The 25,385-nt window shown below is 43.1% G+C and overlaps 1 protein-coding gene across 7 annotated transcripts in view; it reads left to right on the plus strand.

Moving 5' to 3' along the window:
- The window catches only part of SHANK2 (SH3 and multiple ankyrin repeat domains 2), a 582,141-nt gene that overhangs the window by 511,109 nt on the left and 45,647 nt on the right, over window positions 1–25,385 (plus strand). For 4 of the 7 annotated variants that reach the window (XM_056527699.1, XM_056527698.1, XM_056527704.1 and 1 more), the window contains 3 exons: window positions 18,337–18,472; window positions 23,240–23,320; window positions 23,673–23,684. In XM_056527699.1, coding sequence (XP_056383674.1) covers window positions 18,337–18,472; window positions 23,240–23,320; window positions 23,673–23,684 — 229 coding nt within the window. The remainder of the gene's footprint in view (window positions 1–18,336; window positions 18,473–23,239; window positions 23,321–23,672; window positions 23,685–25,385) is intronic. The other 3 variants (XM_056527701.1, XM_056527702.1, XM_056527700.1) reach the window with 2 other exon arrangements.

Genomic DNA, 25,385 nt, shown 5'->3' on the forward strand with positions numbered 1-25,385 from the left:
TATGTCCGTTTTTACTAATGTCCGTTATTTTTGCCGGCACAAAAGATGGTGCATGCACAAATTTTGGGTCCGGCAACAATAATGGTGAAAAAACGGCCCTTAAAATTTAACATTGTAGTTATCCGTTATCGTCAGTTTTTTTAACATCCAGTTTTTGTAATTTTTTACAAAAAAAGGGGTTAAAAAACTGATTTAAAAAAATGGATGTAACTGGTAATAACGGATGACAACGGATGAACAACATCAGGTTTTTTTAAAGAAAAAAAACATTAAAAATAACAAATGATGGTCATCAGTTATCATCCGTTATTACCAGTTATTGCATCCGTTTTTTTTAATCTGTTGTTGTAAAATAACGGCAGTAAAAAAGCAGAATGATACCTGTAGTGTGAAAGGGGCCTTATTGGGTAAAAGTGACATAAAACTAAGGCATATTCACACTTAAAATATTTTATATGCACATTTATTTTTTTTTTTTCAATATGCAGCACATCCACCGCGTATTTTTCAGGTAATGTCAGATAATATTGAGGGTGAGAAGGATCGGACATGTTTGCTTTCAACTGCCTGGCCCTTTTGTACTCTAAGGCTATGTTCGAACTTCGGAATGTCCGCACAGAAAATCTCTGACCTGACATTCCGGAGACTGCGGGCACCCACATAATATTCCGGCACTAGGGCCGCACGGGAATGCGCTGTTTCACATGAACAGGTTAATTATTTCTGCAGACACGGAAATTGGAATTTCCGCCATGTGTACAGCGCAGCAGAATCCTGTGTAATTCAACTGGACTCTGCTGCTCCGGAATCTCCGTGCAAAATTCCGCACAGAAATTCCATGGTGTGAGCATACCCTAAAAGAAAAGCAGCTGCTAGAGGAGTTTGGCAGCAGCTTAATCTCCACCTCCATGGTGAACACTTCGACCCTAAAGGGCAGTGATTCTCAACCTTTTTGGCGACTGTACCCCCAAAGGCTGAAAGTATGTCCACCGGTACCCCTTGCACAGAACTTACGCGAGAGGGGTACCCGCGGATAAAATGCGTGTGCTTACCTTTATACTAATGCGATACTTAATCCCCTTGTACCATTATTCCCCCCTCCCTCTGATCCCCTTTTGCCATTATTCCCCCCTCCATCTTAATCACCCTGTGCCATTATTATCTGATAATCCAGGAATAATGGCACAAGGGGATAGAGATGGAGGAGTGGGGGAATAATCATTACCCCCCCCCCCAATCCCCCAATCATCTTAATCCCCCTTTGCCATAATTCCCCCCTCCCTCTGATCCCCTTTTGCCATTATCCCTCTCTCTCCCCCCACCCATCCCCCCTCTGATCCCCCTGGGCTAATATATCCATCCCTCCCTCCCATACACTTAGTTTAGCGGTACCTGGCTTGTTCGGGTACCGTTCCCAGAGTCCTGTTCCCGGAGTCCCGTTCGGCCCCGCACAAAAGGGTGACGTCCTCCTGCGCTGTGCGGCACCTTCGCGCGACGTCAGAGGACGTCACACGTCTCCCCAGCAATTACGCAGCTCCCGTAAAGTAGCTGCGGTCGTAGCTGCAGTCGCAATACTTTACTGTGAGCTGCCGCGGCCATTCCCCGCCATTTTGCTGTCAAATACTGGCCAATGCATGGCTGGTATTTGTCAGCCCATTGCGTATCCCCGCACAACCGGTGGCGTACCCCTAGGGGTACACGTACCACCGGTTGAGTACCCCTGCTATAGGGCCTTGGTGTCCAACCTGCGGCCCTCCAGCTGTTGCAAAACTCCAACTTGCAGCATGCTGTGAGTTGTAGCTTTGCAACAGCTGGAGGGCCGCAGGTTGGACACCAAGGCTATAGTCGAACCAGCAAAAGCAGCTGTCGGAAAAATGGGCGTTATGTGTATAGCCAACTTTTTCGAGACAGCTGAAGTCCTTACATAGTCCATATGGTGCTCGTGGCTCTGCATTTCTCAAGCTCTGGTGGGAGTTCAGCAGAAGATCGTGCCCCCTTTCCGATTTATTTTTTCATTGCTGCCTTCCTCCCCCCTAGGGTTGTCTCCTGGCCGGTATTTTACCAGCACAGTCGGTATTTCGGTCACCCTGCCGGTATTTTTATATTAAAAATACCGGCAATGCAATGGCCGGTATTTATCCAACCAATCCTCCAACTCCCGGAATGTTGCACCATAACCTATACCAGTGTTTCCCAACTAGAGAGCCTCCAGCTGTTGCAAAACTACAACTCCCAGCATGCCCGACAGCCAACGGCTGTCCGGGCATGCTGGGAGTTGTAGTTTTGCAACAGCTGGAGGCACCCCTGGTTGGGAAACACTGACCTATACTATATACTACTATATAGTCCAACATGCTGGGAGTTTTCGTTTGCGGTAGCTGCTGAGCCGCAGGCTGTATCAGGACATGCTGGGAGTTGTAGTTAGTAACTAACCGCAACTCCCGAATTTAATTTAAAAAAATGGAGATAAAAAAAAAGTCACATCAAAACAAAAATGGTACTGTGGAAAACTACAGATCGGGGCGCAAAAAGATGACCCTATACAGGCCCGTATAAGGAGAAATAAAAAAAAATTATAGGGGTCAGAACAGGACAAATTTCCCCCCCGCATATGTGTATCCTGTGATGTCACAGATATATAATTAATTATGCAAATTAGCATGGCCGGTATTTTTTTATTTTTTTTGCAAGAGAGGCGGCAACCCTACTCCCCCCTAGTAATATAAATTATAACCCAATACACAACTACTTCTGGATTCCTTCCAGTAAGTGCATTGTAAACCCCTACAGTGCAGCAGCCCATTCTCTTATACTTGCCTCCTGGGCCATCGTTTGCCTGCCAGCCTCTGATCTATGGGAGTAATATCGTCGATGTAGCGGCCACAATTTCCTTGGCTAACGTCAGAAATGTTTCTTCCTTTGAGAGATAGAAATGGATTTATGCTTCATAGGCGAAATGCTTCAGGGGTAATTCTGACAGCGCGTTGTATATCTTGCATGTGAAAACGTTGCAGCTTGCGCTATAGCGGTAATATTGTGAAGGCTAATACAGGTTGTTTAGATGCGATGCCACCTGCGGTGAGACATAAAGAGCCATTGCTTCCAAGAGGTACTTACCCTGGGATGGAATTAGCAGCCACATGTTCATGGTGTGGATTCAGGTCTGCCATGCAAATGCAAAGCACAAAAGTCAGACATCGGGATATCTGAATGATCTGCCCAGTCCAGGAGATCTCTGCTTGAAATGGCGTCACTTTATAATCGACGGGTGAGGCCTGTGGGACCTAGACATAAGCCATCACTTTATAAAAAGAAGTGATCCGGCCTGTGAAACTAGCAGCATCAATTTCTTATCGGCGGTGCTTCGGCCTGTGGAACCTAGTGATGTGCCATCACTTTATGATTGGTGGAGGTCTGGCCTGTTGGATCTAGCAATATGCCATTACTTTATGGTCAGTGAGCATCCGGCCGGTGGGACTAGTGATATGCCATTACTTTATGATCAGTGAGCATCCGGCCTGTTGGATCTAGCAATATGCCATTACTTTATGGTCAGTGGGCATCCGGCCTGTTGGATCTAGCAATATGCCATTACTTTATGGTCAGAGGACATCTGGCCGGTGGGACTAGTGATATGCCATTACTTTATGGTCAGTGGGCATTCGTCCTGTTGGATCTAGCAATATGCCATTACTTTATGGTCAGTTGGCATCCGGCCTGTTGGATCTAGCAATATGCCATTACTTTATGATCAGTGAGCATCCGGCCGGTGGGACTAGTGATATGCCATTACTTTATGGTCAGTGAGCATCTGGCCGGTGGGACTAGTGTTATGCCATTACTTTATGGTCAGTGGGCATCCGGCCGGTGGGACTAGTGATATGCCATTACTTTATGGTCAGTGCGCATCCGGCCGGTGGGACTAGTGATATGCCATTACTTTATGGTCAGTGAGCATCCGGCCGGTGGGACTAGTGATATGCCATTACTTTATGATTTGTCAGGGTGTGACCTGTGGTACTTACAGATATGTCATCACTTTATGATTAATGGGGGTCCGGCCTGTGGACTCTTGAGATATGCCATCAATTTATGACCCTTGGGAATCTGGCCTGTGGAACCTATTCTTATGCCAACACTTTATGATCATGAGGGTCCGGCCTGGAGGACATAAGAAGATGTCATTACTTTATGGCATAAGCTCTAAAAGGGGGGGGTTAGTCCTCCACATGGACAGGATCAGCATTCAAGCAAGGATTTTCTATTTGTACTTCAGAATAAATACAGACACCAGACCAGACACCAGAACCGACTGCAGGATAAATAAAGACCAGACACCAGAACAGACTGCAGGATAAATACATAAATACATACCAGACATCAGAAGAGACTGCAGAATAAATACAGACCAGACACCAGAAGAGACTGCAAAATAAATACATACCAGACATCAGAAGAGACTGCAGAATAAATACAGACCAGACACCAGAAGAGAATGCAGAATAAATACAGATCAGACAATAGAAGAGACTGTAGAATAAATACAGATCAGACACCAGAAGAGAATGCAGAATAAATACAGACCAGACAATAGAAGAGACTGTAGAATAAATACAGACCAGACACCAGAAGAGAATGCAGAATAAATACAGACCAGACACCAGAACCGACTGCAGGATAAATACAGACCAGACACCAGAACCGACTGCAGGATAAATACAGACCAGACACCAGAAGAGACTGCAGAATAAATACAGACCAGACATCAGAAGAGACTGTAGGGTAAATACAGACCAGACATCAGAAGAGACTGCATGGTAAATACAGACCAGACATCAGAAGAGACTGCAGGGTAAATACAGACCAGACATCAGAAGAGACTGCAGAATAAATACAGAGCCCCCAGACTTGATCCTAAAGATGGAAAGGCCTGTTAAAAATAAAAATGTAACATATATATATGTATATATATATATGCTTAAAGGGAACAATAAGCAGATTTTAGTATATATAACACATGACAAAGCATTATATATACTAAAATCGTTATGCTCATCATTCCCGGGGGAAGTAGTTGCCTCCAGGGATGGTGAAGATATAAAGTCCCCGCCCCCCAAGTAGTCCCCTGGGCGGGGACTTTTACTTACCAGCACCTGTCACTCCAGGCGTGGTCCTGTACGTCTGCTTAGGGAGCAGAACGATCACGCAAGCCATCAATCAAGCCGACGGGGCGGTGCCACAGCCGGAGCAATGGGGAGCAACGGGTACTGGTAAGTATAAGTCCCTGCCCAGGGGACTACTTGGGGGCGGCCAGGGGGTAACTTTATAACTTAAATATCTTCACCATCCCTTTGCGCAAAAATGTCCCCCGGAGATGGTGAGGATAATGTGAGCATTGTCAAGCGTTCTATATGCTAAAATCTGCTGATTGATTCTCTTTAACCCTTTCAATAAATACAGACTGTAAAACCATAAACACTATGGCCCTTATTTACTAAGAGTGTTTTGTAGGTTTCTTTGTGGGTTTTAATTCCCTACAATTTATTTTCCCACGGTATTTACTAAGGTTTCCCTACATTTTCCACTTTCCCTACACTTTGCTTTTTCACACATGTTCTGATCTGTTTGGTTTTCCTCGGCTCAAATCCACCACATTTTATGTAGAAACCTTAGTAAATATGTTGGGTTTTTGTGAAAATGTTGGGAACACGCCCCTTTTCGGAGATCACGTCCCTTTTCGGAGACCACGTACCCTTCCCCGGCGGATACGCCCCTTTTTTGGGGTTTTCTTAGCAAAATGGAGAGTTAGTCTGGTTTTTTTAAATTCTGGCGCAGACAGAATTTCCGGCGCAATGCGACAGAATCTGGCGCACAACCTGACAAAACATGTTGGGTTTGCAATAGTAAATGAGGGCCTATGTGTTGAAATGTTGTGTGTCCATGGTCCCTCTGGAGCCTCCCAATAAGCACCTCTAGCTATCTCGATTTTAAGAGGGTTCTCTAGAGATATACATACGTGCCCCAGTAACCCCCACCCCCCATGTATGTGCCACAGTTGCCCTACCCATCCCCCAGTTCCAAACCATTGCACTTGATTCTGCACCTGATTGACCAAGTTAAACAACGTAAGGGCCCGATTACAATGATGCGCATTACTGCAACACTAAACGGAAATAAGTGATCAGTCGCCATATCATGTTCTAATTTGCTCAATAAACCAGCCGTATTTACATCACCCGATGAGCTGCCTGTGTTATGTGCACATCCTGAATATGATGTCCCCGGGAGCCAATGAGTGACAGTCATTTACTTCCCAATTAAGAAGCCGTATAATTCATTTACCAGGTTGCAGAGGGAGGTAGAGTAGTTCCTGGTAACATTGTAGCGGTTGATTGAAGAAGCTCTTTGATATGCAGTATGCGCCCCTAGAGTAAAGTACAGATCCCCATATAGGAAAGTGCGACTATTTTTTGTGATTGCTAATAAAGCTGCACATCAACGACCGAGGTGAAATATAAAGTCCCGTGATGGAGATTTGTGGTGGCCCAGTACGGGAGGTGTTAACCCATATCCCTGCTGTCCTGTCAGGCAGCCTCCTGCACTGTTCCCTGGGCCTCCCTTGCACTTGTTCCCCCATGTACATATTTTTCACCAATTATATCATAAAATGTGTAAAGAAGTGTTATAACTTTAAGAAGGTTGTCATGTGAGTTGTCATGTGATTGTTACCCAGGAGGTATCAGTGACCAGGTGACCCAAGGGTGGCCTATGGCCTCCCTGCTAGTCTCCTCCATATAAGCCCTGGGAGGAGCTTCTCTCTCTTCAGCTCTCTTGCTTCCTGCTGATGTCCAGTGCAGTCCAGTCTAGGTGTGTATCCAGAGTCATAGGAGGCCTCAAGTCCAGTCTGCAGCCACAAGCAGCTACAAGTAACCACAGTCTCAGTATTGTCAGTCATCAGTCACGTAAGTCCCAGCAAGCCCTTAAGGTCTCTAAGTCACTGGTCACCTCCGTGGTCCCTGGAGGAACTGTATAGATTTTTCCACCTGTTAACCTCAGCTACCGTTGTCCGTAACTTGGCGTTGGAGTCATTATTGCCCCAGTGCCTAGCCCAGGATCCAGCGGTATACCTTCAGGTGGTATTGAGGATAAACCACGGCCTGGCATCATTAATACAAGGGGTTAATGCCATCTGCCCCTAGGCTAATTCCATCTGCCCTTTGCATCACACACCCTCTACCACAGATTGTTTTGTGTGACTTTTTAACAAAATGTGCGACTTTTTAATAATGCTGTCCACAGCCAGTTTTGTAAGCCAAGTCAGGGCTGTGTACATTTGTACAAAATGCGACAAATTGAAAAGTCACACATGATAAAACCCTGACCGCCGCATGATAACCACTGAAATCCCCACTTGGTGTGTTCTTTTTGAAAAACCTTCTAAATAAAAAGTCACTGTAAAAATATTGTAAAAATAAAGTGCAACCCCCCCCCCCAGAAAAAAAAAACAAAAAAACGGGGTAATATGATTTATAAATTCACCCCAATTACCCAAAACCTACAGCTAGAGCTACTATGGAAAAGTTTATATGAAATCATGGTATGCCCTAAAATGTCTGGGACTGGAAACGTGACGTCACACCACACCCCTTCCATTCATGTCTATGGGAGGGGCATGACGGCTGCGGTGTGATGTAGGGAGGGGGCGTGGCGTTACATCACGTCTCCAGTCCCAGAAACAAAGAGCTTTCCAAGACTGGAGACGCAGCCCCGCATAGAATGCTGGTATCCCTGCGATCAGACATCTTATCCCCTATCCTTTACATAGGGGATAAGATGTCTTTGGCCGGATTAACTCCTTTAAAATTGCCGTTCAAAGACGTCTCCATCCAATCTGCCTGAGCTGCCAAGAAGAATGGACAAACATTTCCATCTCTAGAGGTGCAAAGATGGTATAGGCATCCCCCAAAATACTGGCAACTGTGAGTGCATTCAACTTTTTTGTTGTTGAGCAAATGGTAAAGATCTTGGTCAAAAAATGGTCAAAAAGGGATTGAATACGTATGCAAGATACTGTAGTATTGCTAACCAGGTGTAATGTGGGCAAACACCCCAACACCTCTGGTAAGTACTACAGTCTGAACCCTTGTTCTATTCCCTGTTTTTTGATCATGTATTCTGGTTTGGGGTGTATGTCATTTTTAGGTATCGAAATATGTTATGTTTTGGTACATGACACAATCACACACAATCTTTGGTGTTGGCTTTGTTTATAAAGTAAGATTTTTACCACTACAGCTGATGGCTCCTGGTAGGACTGGTGCAAGGCTTTTGCCACCCTAGACAAAAAGTAATTTTGCCCTTGTGTAATTACTCTACTACTGGGGTGACACACATGAGAGGAGGGGGGGGGGGGGGTGGTATGGTGGTGTTGCTGGTTGAGCGAGTGGTTCAAATGCTGGTTTTCTAACTTTGTTGTGGGAGGCAGAGCGGCTCCTCCATCAAGAGGGCGCTTTAGACGGCTGCCTATTTTGCCTATAGGCAGAGCCGGCCCTGGCTCCTGGGGGGGCTGCCATGTTAGTGTCGTCAGGGCACTCTGCACCGCTTTTTTAAAGAAAATAAATTTTGCTACCACTAGAACTCTGCAGATAAACACTTATGTCTGTAGGATGAGAGCGATGGTGCTCATCGGGGTGACCCATTGTATTGTCAGCATCAAATACATGTGTGTGTACGAAGAATATTGAAAAGGACCAGATCATCGTGTGAATTCTGCTTTTGTTACTTCTTTTTTTTTCTTTCACATAAACACAATCATTTGTAGAGGCCGACATGTGGCGCAGCATGTGACGACCATGGAGACTACGCAAAATGAATTGAATTTAGCAGGTTGTGGAGTGTATGGTTCATAGGGGCTGAGGAGTGGATGACGCTCATGGATCCTCACAGATGATAATAGAGAGTATTTATATTAATCGAGGCTGCGGGGATAAGGACATCCTCCGGTGTCCTGGGCACACTCCAGCGCCAGGCCTTCTACAGTATTTAGGTATTTATTGCTCCACTTAGCCATCTAGTTAGGGTTTTATACCAAGATGCTAAACAGCATTGAGGAGATCCAGCTGTGTCTTATGTATTATGTCATACAGTGCACCATGGGAAAAAGCATGCAAATTAGTTCTCTTCCAGAAGCAAGGAAACTTGGCTGTCTAGTGCCCTCTATTGGTATGTCAATGTTTGATCCCATAAAGGGATCTGTCACGTGCACTAACCTGCTGGTACAGATTAATAGTGCCGCTAATTCCAATGCTGTTTACCATTCCAAAATTATACCTGAATATTAAAATATGTAAATGAAGTGCTTTGGTGCACTGGGGGAGTTTCCAGCCCTTGGGGCACTATAATGCCCACCTGCTACGACCCTGTAAAATATCATCTTCATAATTATTTATGGCTTTGTCTATAAGGATGTAGACGATACGTGCCGCGTGATACAGCCAGCCCCTACAACCACTGCGCATGCGCTGCTTCCACAGAAGTAGTAAGTGGAGCAGGTTTACAGCAATGGACATATATACTTGTGTGTGTAGATATATGTATATATAGCTGTTGTTGTAAAATTGCTCTGCTCGTTGGACTCTGGGTATCAGTCTGTGCACAGTAAAAGGCTGCTGTTTGCCCCAACACTTGCCAGGCAGTATGTGTGCGGGCGAGCTGAGTCGCATGGAGCTGACGTCTGCCCAGTGCAATCGCTCTTTAAGATGGCGGTGCATTCCACTGTGGACCTCATAAAGCATTATAATACAACAAATTCTCCCATAGGGTACACAGGGTTATATTCACTTCAAAAAATCAATTCCCTTCAGGGGACTAAGTCCCTTTACTAGGGATACCCCTTTAAAATATCACTTATTATTATTTAGGTCTTCATAAAATTATTCCCAATAATGTGCATAAATAATACAAAAAAAGTGTATTAAAAACACAACAAAGGAGATGGATTACTGTCCTATTTGGACCAATATCTTCTTAGGAGTACTATCAAAGGATCATATCACATTTGTTTATGGGGCAATTTGATGTCCCCTATTTCTAATCCTATGAATCCTCCTTCTCTATCCAAGACCTTTGTTGCTTATTAAAATACAAAGCACCCCCTCCCCCCCCCCCCCCCCGACGTTTCGCCGGTAACAACCAGCTTTATCAAGGTACTGGATACTAAAGCATTACACAAACTAAATTATGTAACCTTCCCACACCTTCCTTTACACTACAGCTCTGCTTGTCCACATTAGCTGATGTGTATAAGCACAATGAATTTGCAAAAAATAAAAGTAACCATTCTCTAGGGAGATCCTTAGATATTGGTGTCAGAGTATGAGAACAGATATAGATAAGACTGCTTAAATTACTATGATAGTTGTAGGAAAAAGGGTGAATTATCCAAATTAGTAGAATTATCGGATTTATTTAAAATATTTAAATATAAAAAATATATGTCTGGGGTCAACTGCAGTTTTCCTTCAGCATAAAAAATACATTTATATCGATATAAAAAGAAGAAGAATGCAAAATAAAAATAGTGGGTATAAAACTGTTCTTAAAAAAAATAAGAATAAATAATAATATATCTTATATTACACAGTAGTTATTGTTAGTCCATTTGATCACATGTATCTTTATAGTGCCTCTTTCACTGGTTATGCCGGTGATAGTGATAGCGCTGGAGTTGTAGCGCTGTTACTATAAGGCCGGGTTCACACCACGTTTTTGCAATACAGTTCCCATATGTTTTCAATTTGAAAACCGTACGGAACCGTATTGAAAACCGTATGCATTGACTCTCCATTGAAAACCGTATGCCAAAAGATGCATCAGGTTGTGTCCGTTTTGCATCCTGTACGGTTATGTCAGTTTTTTTCCCGTACCCAAAACCGTAGCCTACTACGGTTTTTGGTCCAGGTAAAAAAACTTATTGAAACGTATACTTTTTTAAAATTTTTAACATGGAAGCAATGAGAACCAAACATAACCGTATATGCGTACGGTTCCATCCGGTTTTCACCATACGGTTTTAGACTTTGCACAGTTTTTTATCTTGGAATTTCAATCAAACAAGTGAAACTTTATTTATAATGGAATGAAAAGTTAAAAACGTATAAAAAATTTTCTTAAAAACGGATGCAACCAGAGATCATTTTTTCAAACCGTATACAAGTTAAAATTTGTACACACGTTTTGATACAGTTTAGTCTGGTTTTGAGGAATCCGTTTATCAAAAACCTGAAACGGGAACTGTATTGCAAAAACGTGGTGTGAACCCGGCCTTTGACTGTCCGGGCATGCTGGGAGTTGTAGTTTTGCCACAGCTGGAGGCACACTGGTTGGTATACACTGCTCTAACTATAAGGCCTCTCCATTGTTCTGTAGCCAGGCCTCTAGTGACACGTACACAAGTTCAGTCAGACACTGATAAATTGCTTGACCTGTGTGACCACTCTGCTCTTTACACTGTTCACATTAAAGGGTACTTTGCTGGAAAAAAATGTTTTAATTATTATTATTATTTTTTTTTTTTAAATCAACTGGTGCCAGAAAATTAAACAGATTTTTAAATTATTTCTATTAAAAAATCTTAATCCTTCCAGTACGTTTCAGCTGCTGTATGCTCCACAGGAAGTTCTTTTCTTTTTGAATTTCCTGTCTGTCTGACCACAGGGCTCTCTGCTGACACCTCTGTCCATGTCAGGAACTGTCCAGAGCAGGATAGGTTTGCTGTGGGGATTTGCTTCTACTTTGGACAGTTCCTAAAATGGACAGAGGTGTCAGCAGAGAGCACTTTGGTCAAACTAGAAATAACAACTCAACTTCAGCAGCTCATAAGTACTGGTAGGATTAAGAATTTTTTTTTTTATAGAAGTAATTTACAAACCTGTTTAACTTTCTGGAGCCGGTTGATATGAAAAAAAAAAAAGTTTTTTTAACCGGTGTACCGCTTTAAACTGGGTGTAGTTTTGGCTCAGGTTCTGGTCCAGTGATACACTGCTAAGCTTGTGTTAAGGAAACAGAATATGGTGACATATCCACACTACTCTCCAATAGATGCAGGAGTCATCTGAACTCCACTCCCTCTATCCTGGAAAGAGGTGTAACTTCCCTTTTAGTTTAGTTAGACTAGTTTGGAGCGTCGTTTTGCCTTAGGTCCTTGTCTAGTGATACACCAATAGGTTGGGGAACTTTTTCTGGATGTGCAAAAGGTGCTATGTCTCAGAATTGTCCATAAAAGTAAGTTATAAAGATCCTTGTCTGTAAGCACAGTAAGTGAGGATGTCAAGGATGGCTTGAGGTGAGGCATTAAAATGTGACTGCTGTATACTGTATACTGCTGTATACTGCTGAGTGCTGGCACAAGGAAAACACACCAGACAGAATGTTGGTATCATATCTCCTTCTCAGCATACTCCCTAAAGAGCTGCCCAAGGAGTTCTGTTTTACTACACGAAAGTACATTGTTTTTACATTTGACAAAAAAGGGAGGTTTAGTTATGATGTCAAAATCACCATGTTACATTTTGATTGGTTATTTGAGCTTTATCTCTATATATATTAGCATATTTAGCATCCATTTCTTTCTTGGCCAGAGTTCATTTATGTGGCCCTCTCGCTCTCATACTGGAAAATCCCAGATCTTTTCCCTTCTATACATTCTTTATCTTCCTCAAATGTTTTGTCTTCTGACGTCTCCTCGTGGGCCTACTGGCGTCATTCCAAGGTTTCTTAGTTGCAAGCAAATAGCAAGCTGGTTTATGGGTTAAAGGGGTACTCCGCCCCTGGCATCTTATCCCCTATCCAAAGGATAGGGGATAAGATGTTAGATCGCCGCGGTCCCGCTGCTGGGGACCCCGGGGATCTCCACTGCGGCACCCCGCCATCATTACTGCACAGAGCGAGTTCGCTCTGTGCATAATGACGGGCGATACAGGGTCCGGAGCAGTGTGACGTCATGGCTCCACCCCTCATAACATCACGACCCGTCCCCTTAATGCAAGTCTATGGCAGGGGGCTTGACGACCGCCACGCCCCCTCCCATAGACTTGTATTGACGGGGCGGGCCGTGACGTCACGAGGGGCGGAGCCGTGACGTAACGATGCTCCGGCCCCTGTATTGCCCCTCATTACGTGCAGAGCGATCTCGCTCTGCGCAGTTATGATAGCGGGGTGCTGCAGCAGCGATCCCCGGGGTCCCCAGCAGCGGGACCCCGGCGATCTGACATCTTATCCCCTATCCTTTGGATAGGGGATAAGATGTCTAGGGGCGGAGTACCCCTTTAAGGGTAGTTTAACAAATATCTTTCTCCAGCATCAGCAATGGCATTTTAGTATTAATATATATATATTGATCAGTCATTAGAAACATAAGGGTCATCCTTATCAAGGACAACAAGCTAGTACATCAAAAAAAAGCTTCATACATTATAAAAGACATTCACAAGTATCCGTGCAAAAGCACTAAAGAAAAATATCTGCTGAAAACAAAGTTCGCAAACATTGTACAGCATTGTAGGGACAGTGACAAAATTCTGCTTCACTGGAAACTAAAGAACTGTACAAAATTCAAGCAACATTACAAAGTGTCTGCATTGTATTGTTCTGCTTCGGGAGTTCAATAAAGTTTACCAAAACTTTGACTACAGAAATATTTTTCCTGCGCTCTGTGTAAGAGGAAAAGCTGTGAAAAGGACATTGTGGGGTCTAACTGTTCGGTTGTCTTTACGGTTTGGATTTCCTCCCCATTGACTGTCTTAGCAGGTTTCATGATTGTTCTGGTTCCTTTGTTGCTGTTTACTACACATTGGAATCTATACCAGAATTGTTGTGTATCCCTCATGATGGTCGGAAGCCCCTGGTTCCAATTTTTTGGTTTCTCGGTATTGTTTGACTGGTAGAATTGCCAATGTGTTAACTCTGCCTAATATATTTTACTTTATGCTTTAGTATCATCTACCTTAGTAGGGGATATTACTGACTGCAGGGAGGGGCATATTCCTGGCAGCATATTTATGGCTATTGGGGACATATAAGTGGCTATAGGGGCATGTTACTGACTATTGAGGGCATATCACTGGCTATAGGGGGCATATTACTGGCTATAGGGGACATATTATTGGCTATGGAGCATATTACTGGCTATTGGCTGTAGGTGGGGATATTTCTGTCTATGGAGGGGGCTATTACTGGCTACAGGGACCCTACTACTGGCTATGAGGGTAGGGGGACATATAACTGGGTTACTTGCTAGAGGAAAGCATTATACAGTGAGGCAAAAAAGTATTTAGTCAGCCACCAATTGTGCAAGTTATCCCATTTAAAAAGATGAGAGGCTGTAATTTTCACCATAGGTATACCTCAGCTATGAGAGACATATTGAGAAAAAAAAATCCATAAAATCACATTGTCTGATAAATTATTTATTTGCTAATTATGGTGGAAAATAAGTATTTAGTCAATAACAAAAGTTAATTTCAATACTTTGTTATATACCTTTAGTAAATCTTTAGTAAATCTTCACAAGGTTTTCACACATTGTAGCTGGTATTTTGGCCCATTCCTCCATGCAGATCTTCTCTAGAGCAGTGATGTTTTTGGGCTGTCACTGGGCAACACGGACTTTCAACTCCCTCCAAAGGTTTTCTATGGGGTTGAGATCTGGAGACTGGCTAGGCCACTCCAGGACCTTGAAATGCTTCTTACAAAGCCACTCCTTCTTTGTCCAGGTGGTGTGTTTGGGATCATTGTCATGCTGAAAGACCCAGCCATGTTTCATCTTCAATGCCCTTGTTGATGGAAGGAGGTTTTCACTCAAAATCTCACGATACATGGCCCCATTCATTCTGTCCTTTACACGGATAAGTCATCCTGGTCCCTTGGCAGAAAAACAGCCCAAAAGCATGATGTTTCCACCCCCATGCTTCACAGTAGGTATTGTGTTCTTTGGGTGCAACTCAGCATTCTTTCTCCTCCAAACACGACGAGTTGAGTTTTTACCAAAAAGTTCTACTTTGATTTCATCTGACCATATGACATTCTCCCAGTCCTTTTCTGGATCATCCAAATGCTCTCTAGCAAACTTCAGACGGGCCAGGACATGTACTGGCTTAAGCAGAGGGACACATCTGGCACTGCATGATTTGAGTCCCTGGGGGCTTAGTGTGTTACTGATGGTAGCCTTTGTTACTTTGGTCCCAGCTCTCTGCAGGTCATTCACTAGGTCCCCTCGTGGGGTTCTGGGATTTTTGCTCCCCATTCTTGTGATCATTTAGACACTACAGAGTGGAGCCCCAGATCAAGAGAGATTATCAGTGGTCTTGAATGTCTTCAATTTTCTAATAATTGCTCCCACAGTTGATTTGTTCACACTAAGCTGCTTGCCTATTGCAGATTCAGTCTTCCTAGCCTGGTGCAGGTCTACAATTTTGTTTCTGGTGTCCTTCCACAGCTCTTTGGTCTTGGCCATAGTGGAGTTTGGAGTGTGACTGTTTGAGGTTGTGGACAGGTGTCTTTTATACTGATAACAAGTTCAAACAGGTGCCATTAATACAGGTAACGAGTGTAAGACAGAGGAGACTAGAGAGGGGTACTCCGGTGGAAAACTTTTTTTTTTTTTTTTAATCAACTGGTGCCAGAAAGTTAAACAGATTTGTAAATTACTTCTATTCAAAAATCTTATTCCTTCCAGTACTTATTAGCTGCTGAATACTAGATGGGAAATGATTTTCTTTTTGGAACACATTGCTCTCTGCTGACATCATGACCACAGTGCTCTCTGCTGACATCTCTGTCCATTTTAGGAACTGTCCAGAGCAGCATATGTTTGCTATGGGGATTTTCTCCCACTCTGGACAGTTCTTAAAATGGACAGAGATGTCAGCAGAGAGCTCTGTGTTCCAAAAAAAAAAGAATTTTCTATGTAGTATAAGTACTGGAAGGATTAAGATTTTTTTATAGAAGTAATTTACAAATCTGTTTAACTTTCTGGCACCAGTTGATAAAAAATAAATAAAAAAAATGTTTTCCACCGGAGTACCCCATTGAAAGTAGTTACAGGTCTGTGAGAGCCAGAAATCTTCCTTGTTTGTAGGTGACCAAATACTTATTTTCCACCATAATATTTTCCACCATAATTTGCAAATAAATTCTTTAAAAATCAGACAATGGGATTTAATGGATTTTTTTTCTCATTATGTCTCTCATAGTTTTAGGTGGGAGAACTTGCACAATTGGTGGCTGACTAAATACTTTTTTGCCCCACTGTAAATGGTTACCAGGGCATTATTACTGGACGTACCAGTAAGGCTTATTGTTATGGGGAGATCTGATCTGGGAAGAAGCTTCTGGCAGAGACTTTACACAGAGTCTATGGCCCCAGTGTGAGCTTGGCCTTATTTACTGAACATTTACTGAAGGGATCGCTTCGTTGGGGGTACTCGGCTGGAACATCCTATCACTAGGGGGTACTTGGCTTTAACAGGCTAAGAAACACTGATCTATACACAGAGTGTGTATCTTTTTCTGCATTTTGATGCATAGTCCCATTAAATCATCTAATTCTTGATGGGCCGCACGGAATAATTTACTACCGCAGATAATCGCACGGAGCTCCATAGAGCCATTTTTCAATCAAAGCAATAAGGAAGCAATTGAACATTTGCTTGTATTTTCCTATAGATCACCGGTATACAATAAATCAACACAATATTAATCAAGCGTGTGGGTTCCCGGCTATAAAAGTTGATAAATGGCTTTAGCAGTGGCCCATCTGTCTGCATCATTATCTGGAACGATGTTATTTAACGTTCGGAGAGGAAACCCACTTAATCCACAGCCAATTTCCAGCGTTTGTGGGTTGTTGGGTTTTCTTTGCCTTTGTTTGCTTGCTAAGAAAACTGCTTGTTGGAAACTGTAAAATGTTGACGACAACATAAAGGCATGGAGTCCGGCCCTGGAGCAGAGCCCCCTTTAGGCATAAAGGAATATAGACAGCTTTAGGGTAAGGTCACATATGCCGTATATTGCTCGGTTATTTCTGCAGCGTATTTTGCTACTTATTGACTTCAATTGGTAGGAATATATGCAGCAGCAAATTACGGCACATGTGACCCTACCCTTAAAGGGGTACTCCGCCCCTAGACATCTTATTCCCCTGTGATGGGACCCCCGCGATCTCCCTGCTGCACCCAGTGTTCGTTCAGAGTGTCACGTGCAGCGCCAGAGACTCGTGCCGTCACGGCCACGCCCCCTCAATGCAAGTCTATGGGGGGGGGCGTGATGGCAATCACGCCCCCTCCCATAGACTTGCATTTAGGGGGCATGGCCATGACGTCACGAGCCTCCGCCCCGCATGGTCAGTCATCCAGCACGGAGTGAAGTTCGCTCCGTGCACCAGATGTCTGGGGTGCCACAGACGAGAACGTGGGGGAACATGTCTTGAGGCGGAGTACCACTTTAAGGCTGTGTTGACGTTCGAGCTGTATTGAATGCTTCTATGTTGGAATACTGGAAAAAAAAGCCGATGTACAGTTATAGCAGCAGTCAGCTTCATTGGTTGCACACTACTTAGTAGAATAGTAGAATGTACAGGAGCGGGAACATCTGTTTGTCCCCAGATTCAATATATCTTGCCACCAGACTATGCTTTTTTAGGCCGGGGGCGAACTAGGAAGTATTTTATGTTATAGAAATAGACTGAAAGTAGTCATAAGTAGACTACATTCTTCTCATTAAAAGGGTTTTACAGGATTAGAAAAAAAGAGCTGATTTCTTTAAAGTACAGCACCATACCTGTCATCATGTTGTGGGGTATGGAGTCGGAACGGGTGGCCGGCTGGGTAGTGAAGAGGCATGCTTCCCCCGGCTATTACTAATGATTGCTTCAGGTCTCAGTACTGAGACACCTTGTGATTTAAGCTTTTGACATATCTGGACGACAAATGAGTTTTTTTGTGTTTTTTTTTAACTACGTGCATCTTCATTCCACTTACTGAGGTTTTTAGTTATAAATCTATATTATCATAGATGGATTCTAGGTGTTTCATAGCGAGTTGCGCGAAGGCTTTAAACAGGTGGGTCATCCTCCTGATCTGGACAACCACCGTGATTTCTAGTTCTCCCATCTAGGACCCAACCTTTCTAGGAGATCATGATGAAAGTTTTAGCACAAGGATCATTGGGTCCTATAACAATGGAGATCTGTTATATGGGCCCTGTAGTAAACCATATGTGAATACTGTAATGTACCTCCCAGGCAATACAATAATTATAATGTTATGTGTTTCTCTGCAGGTAAACAATGAGAATGTGGTGAAAGTCGGGCACAGGCAAGTGGTTAACATGATCAGGCACGGGGGCAACCACCTTGTTCTTAAGGTGGTAACGGTGACCAGGAGTCTGGACCCGGATGATACGGCCAGGAAGAAAGGTATGGCTATGTGACACCTTACCCCCATGTCTGTTGTTCTGTGTTGTTGTTCTGTGGTGTTACAACCTTAATTTGTGTCATGAAGTAGATGTATTTATGCATCTCATTAGATGTGGGACATTTTATCCTTTTCATGAAAGCTGGGTGACAACCAATAGGAACACCATTGCACCTACCACAAGAGTTGTTAAAGGGGTACTCCTGTGGAAAAAAATTTTTTAATCAACTAGTGCCAGGAAGTTAAACAGATTTGTAAATAACTTCTATTAAAAAATCTTAATCCTTCCAGTACTTATTAGCTGCTGAATGCTACAGAGGAAATTATTTTCTTTTTGGAACACAGAACTCTCTGCTGACATCATGACCACAGTGCTCTCTGCTGACATATCTGTCCATTTTAAGAACTGTCCAGAGTAGAAAGTCCCCATAGCAAACATATGCTGCTTTGGACAGTTCCTAAAATGGACAGAGATGTCAGCAGAGAGCACTGTGGTCATGATGTCAGCAGAGAGCTGTGTGTTCCAAAAAGAAAACCACTTCCTCTGTAGTATTCAGACCCTAAAAAGTACTGGAAAGATTAAGATTTTTAATAGAAGTAATTTAAAAATCTGTTTAACTCTCTGGCACCAGTTGATTTAAAAAAATAAAAATAAAAGTTTTCCACGGGAGTACCCCTTTAACCAGCTGTCCTAGACTCCAGAAGAGCACATCTGCTGCTGTACTGTGACAATGTGCATGTCTGACATATCTAGGTTAGATGGGTGACAACCAATCCGAACACCATCAGAAGAGTTGTTAACCAGCTGTCCTAGACTCCAGAAGAGCACATCTGCTGATGTTTGCATGGCGGACATATCTAGGTAAGCTGGGTAACAACCTCTGGCAAAGTTGTAATGGCAGCCTCGATTTGACAGTAGCTTCAACTAACAGCTATAGGATGAGGAGACAAAACCAGTCTACTCACTACTCACTAGTGGTGTCAAAGGATGTCGTCTACGTACCAGAGCTATCACACATTGCTACAGAATTGATAGTGCAAAAGCCAACAGCATAGCAGCCCCTATGTTATAACAATGACAGGTGCTCTTTAATTGAACCATGAATTTTTATTTTTCACCGCTCTCTACATTATTTTGTTTAATTTTTTCAACACTAGTTCCCAAACCTATTTTCTGTAAAATTCAATTCAATTAAAAGGCAACTAGCAGAAACATGCGGCTTGTATTCTATGCCAGAAAAGGAGAATACTGCAGATCCAGGAAGAGACAGAGAGCTGAGGAAGCTAAAATGCACAGGATACACCAGAGAAATCATTTCTTCATGACCACAGCATGCATTATTATGCTATTTTACTTACTGCAACCCCAGCTGGACAATACCACAAAGAGCTCAGTCATCAGTGCGCAACGTATTTAGCTCCTGCACCTCTCAGCTGAGCGGTGTGCGAGTATTTTATTTGGGAATGCTAAGTGCAATGCTTCTCTCCCCTCAATGCACCTCTGACTAGTAGAGCATGCTGCAGACATGACAGAACAGTCTGTACACAAAATACATGCACTTAATGATTTGTTATGCCCTTTGGATAGCGCTGTAGATTTTGATTTTGCAGATGCATGGCAGGTCCCTGGAACATTATTACTTTTCTGAGTACTATGGGAAAAGGAAAATCCAGGCCAATTCTCTTACTAGACGAATAACCAATTTAATAACAAACTTGCATCAGGGCTTCTGTGACAATACTCCCTAGCAATGTGCAGCCAAAAGCTGAGCCTAGCAATAAACTGGCACTAATATATCATTCAAAAGTAGGCACCAACTTAGTGCCCCATATGCAATTGGCTCTCTGGTGCCACCTGTCCCATACAATGCAAGAGCTTTTTAAGGAGGACTAAAAACATATTAGCCAAGCCAGTTTACTGGCATACAGAAGTAAAAAATTTTGGTGTACGAGAGTCCGATATTGAAATTATTTACTGATTGAAATTTTTCTAGTTCTCTTTTGTATGCATTATTATATGAGCAGCTACGTTACTCGAGCTTCTGCTCTATTCCAAACATTTAGAGATAAACTTTACAGCAGCTACGTTTCCTAACTCATTCTTTTGTATGGGAGAGTGTTGTGAGCATGCTCTGTGACCTGTGCAGAGGTCTGTGATGTTAGTGAGCAGACTGTTGTTTTCTCTACAGGACAGGATGTGTTAACTTATTATTTTCCCATGAGATGGCTGATTTTCCGTTATTTACAACAAACATTGCCAGCAATCTGTGTAGCCCTGGCCTTAAATGGACACTGTCAGATACAAAAACTTTTGATATGTTGTAAAGCATGTATAACCATTAGGTTTTGCAATTGCTTTCATTAGAAATTTGTCAGTATTTAATACTGAAAAAGCCAGTCAAACAACTGCCCCTCCTTCCTGCTTGGACACATACTAGTCATTGCTGTGTCCATGCTTCATCACCTATGTCATGGACACACTTCCTTGATTGACAGCTGTGAGCGCAGGGCTGGAGGAAAAATCCTCCCACTGTCAGCTTGTGTCCGCTACTGTCAGTGAGGACAAGCTGGGAGTTGTAGTTTTGCTAATGCTAGTGGAGATGTGAGCAGACAGCATACTGAGGGAGGGGGCGGAGACCTGCACAGTGAGGCCACGCCCCCTCCCTTTGAGAGGGATTCAGACTAGTGAGCTAAATTAAAAGTGTAAAAAAATAAAGGTGCTAAATACTGAAAAATAAGATGTACATGGTCAGTATTAGGTACTGAGTGATATATAAAAAAAAAAAAAAAATATATATATATATATATATATATATATATATATATATATATTTTGTTGGATCTTTCCTAAAAAATATCTGCCTGGAATTTTTCAAAGCAAAAATGTTGTGTTTGTGGCAGGCGCCTTACTGAATCAGTCAACCCCAGGATTCGCTCAAGAATGTCTCCATAGATGGCAATGTATTTCTAAGAGGATTCCACTGAAAGAATGAACTGTAATTAGAATTTCCGCCGTCAAAAAAATTTGCCATGTGCATGGTGCAGCAGAATCCCATCGAAAAAACAATGGCAGGCTGCTGCATCAGAATTTTCTTGCAGAATTTTTACACTGGATTCTGCTGTGTGATTAGGCCCTAAGAGCAGGTGCACACTGAGGACATTGATAAGGAAAAGCTGGAATGCTCTACTTCTCTACGCAGAAACCAGTGCACACTTAGGGTGCATTCACATGTGTGTATTTTTGCTGCTGCAGATTTGCTGTTGCAGATTTTGCTGCCTATTGAAGTCAATGAACAGCAAAATCTGCTAAAACAAATCTGAAGCAGATCTTCAGCAGAAAATACACACGTGTAAATGCACCCATATTCACATGGTGGAATTTCAGAGTGGAATTTGGTGGATAAATTCCGCTCAGAAATGCCGTTACATCTTCAATGGGATTCTGCTGTGCTGTGCACACGACGAAAAACATCTGCCATGGAGATTCCGATTACAGCCTCCCCGGAAAGAATTGACGTGTCTCCCCAGAATCACCAGGACTCTGCAGACATTGCCGGTCTCCATAGTCACCAATGCATTCTGCCCCATATTCTGCCGAAAATATTAACGTGTTTGTTCTTTCGGCGGTGGAATTCCAGCAGTGGAAAGCTCTGCCGCCGAAATTCCATAGTGTGCACTGTGCAGCTGAAGCCCATTGACATCAATGGAACTCCGCTGCATCGGAATGTCTTAGCGATATTCCGTTCTGGAATATCCGTATTGTGCAGGGACCCAAAGTAATTTAAGGCAGATTTCACACAAATTTCCATGCGCATTCTGCCTCAAAATCTGCCAGATATCAAAGCTCTATTGATTTCAGTCAAAGGCCCTAAAAGGTATTTATTTCTTAGTCGAAGAATTGACATGTTTTAAGATTTTTTTTTAGGTTAGGCACGTTTTCCAAACTTAAATGCAGTGTTTTCCAACCAATGTACTTTCAGCTCTTGTAAAGCTACCACTCCCAGCATGCCCGGACAGCCAACAGCTGGGAGTTGTAGTTTTGCAACAGCAGGAGGCTCACTGGTTGGGAAACACTGCTTTAAGGGTTAATGTTAGATTCTTCCCATGAAACAGTGCCACTCTTGGCTGGGTCTGGTATTGCAGTTGACATAGGCTGAACTGCAATACCAGAAGCAGCCTATGGACAAGAGTTCCACTGTTTCTTAAAGTTATCCCCTAAGTTATAGATAGTGGGGGGTCCAACCGCCGGAACCCCCCACGATCTCCTGAACTGGGCCCCGGCAGTCTGCCGGAAGCAGCCGTTCCGACCCCCACAGAAGGCCGTGGCTGACATACCCACTCCATGTATCTATGGGATACATGGAGGGAACATGTCGACCGCCTCTCTGTGCGGGGTCGGCACGTCCCCTTCCAGCAGACTGCCGGGGCTCCGTTCTGGAGATCCCGGGGGGTCCCAGCAGTCAGACCCCCTGCGATCTATAACTTATCCCCTATCCTTCACTTATATTTTACTACTGAACTCCTTTAAATGAAAGAATGTCATTATTTCCTAATACCTGTATATTAAATATTTTCTTGGTTTAATCCCATGCAATCACAGCCACGAGCTGCCGCACCATCAGTAAAAATAACAAAAGAAAAGTAACCCCTGCATATATTAATTGTGGCTATTAATAATTCTTTTACTGTCTTCTGTTTTATTCAGTGTTGTATGTGTATACTGCTAATACTCTCATTAATATGTGCATATCCTTCTTTCTAATGCTAAGCCCCTCCACCTCCAAAGCGGGCTCCCACCACTGCACTGTCACTGCGGTCTAAATCTATGACCTCTGAACTGGAAGAACTTGGTAAGGGTGACTTGTATTGGCATGTTGGGGTGGGCTTGGAGCTTGGGTTTGCTGTAAATGCCAGAAGTTTAATGCCCGGCCTGGGAATGTTTCACGCATGTGTTTTTTTTTCTTACACAAAAATAGATATATATTTGTATGTATTTTTGTCTGTTTTTATTGCATGAGACTTGAATTTCCTCAGTTTGCCAGGTGCTTGCAAAATGCTTTTGCTGCCCACAAAAACAAAACCATGCTACAGTGATGCCCGTTCTCTTATGGCTTTTTTTTTTTTTTTGTATTTTTCCTTTTCTGGGTTCACGGTTTATATTTCTAATTTTTTCTCTCATCTTGAATTCCTGGGCACTCTCAGCAGTGGATAAAGGTAAGATGTGGGAGATCACGGCCGAAAGGACCCGTAACCTGCAGAGGCGTAACTTCTGGGCCCCGATGCAAAAATCTGCAACAGGGCCCCATGTGCCATTTGTAATACAGGTCTCTTAAAGGAGAACTCCAGCAAAAATCAAGTTATCCCCTTTCCACCGGATAGAGAATAAGTAGTTGGTCCCAGCGGCCGTACCACCCGCAATCTCTGGGACCGGACCTGCTCACTAGGAATCCTAGTGGTCGGACCCTTCACGATCAGCTACTTATACCCTATCTTGTGGATAGGGGATAAGTTAATTTTGTGCATTGGGACCCTGGTGCGACTGCTACCTCTGCACCCCCTATAGTAACACCCCTGTTCACTGGACCATTTTATAACCTGTGCCCTAACTTGTACAATGGTGATCCCCCCAGCCTTTGGCTCCCACAGCTGTTGCAAAACTACAACTCCCATCATGTCCTGACAGACATTATATTCACAGGTTGGAGAATACAATTCCTCTTTCCACTATTATATGCCTGATCCAACAGCTAAGGCCTCGTTCACATTGCCGTCGAATTCGGCTATTCAGAGTTCAGTCGACAATCTGGCCAGAAGGACGGGAGATTGGCAGAGAAAAAAAAAACTGTGCAAGCATTATTTTTTTCTTCGCTAAAATCCTGTAAAATTACCGGGTTACCGACGGACCCCATGCAAGTGAATGGGGTCCGTCATGACCCGTTCGTAGCTGTTTGCATTCGACCCGTTTCGGCTCAAAAAAAAAAAAAAAGCCAATTGGACACTTAAAGGGGTACTCCCGTGGAAAACTTTTTTTGTTTAAATCAACTGGTGCCAGAAAGTTAAACAGGTTTGTAAATAAATTCTATTAAAACATCTTAATCCTTCCAGTACTTTTTAGGGGCTGTATACTACAGAGGAAATGGTTTTATTTTTGGATTTCTCTTATGTCACGACCAGGGTGCTTTCTGCTGACCTCTGCTGTCCATTTTAGGAACTGTCCAGAGCAGGAGAATATCCCCATAGCAAACATATGCTGCTCTAGACAGCTCCTAAAATGGACAGCAGAGGTCAGCAGAGAGCACTGTGGATGTGATGCAAGAGAAATCCAAAAAGAAAAACATTTCCTCTGTAGTATACAGCCCCTAAAAAGTACTGGAAGGATTAAGATTTTTTTAATAGAAGTAATTTACAAATCTGTTTAACTTTCTGGCACCAGATGATTTAAAAAAAAAAAGTTTTCCACGGAAGTACCCCTTTAAGGTGTCGATGCAAACGGGTGAACCTAGCCTAATCCATGCAATGAGCAGGTATTTTTTCCAACCCAGCCATGCACACCAGAATCTTCTGATGGTCCTATTTCTCAAAGTACAAAAAAAAGGATCTGGCATGTGAAATCTAAGGCTAGGTTCAGACTTAAAGTGTACCTGTCGTCAACAAAAACTTTTTATATAATGTAGATAATACCATTATATGTATAATTGTAATATACATTGGTTAAAAATTGTGTATATATTTAGGTGAAAAAATGCTGTCCCTGCAGCTATTGTCTGTGTGTCTCTATGAGGAGTCCAAATACAGGAAGTGAGAGTAGGACAAGCAGGGATCTGTGCAGGCTCCTGACTTGTCAATCATCCTGATGTGTGAGCCAGGAGCATGTTATATAGAGCCTCAGTGTACAGAGCCCTGCTTGTCCTCAGT

The sequence above is a fragment of the Hyla sarda genome, chromosome 6 (assembly GCF_029499605.1).
Source record: "Hyla sarda isolate aHylSar1 chromosome 6, aHylSar1.hap1, whole genome shotgun sequence".
Lineage (NCBI taxonomy): Eukaryota > Metazoa > Chordata > Amphibia > Anura > Hylidae > Hyla > Hyla sarda.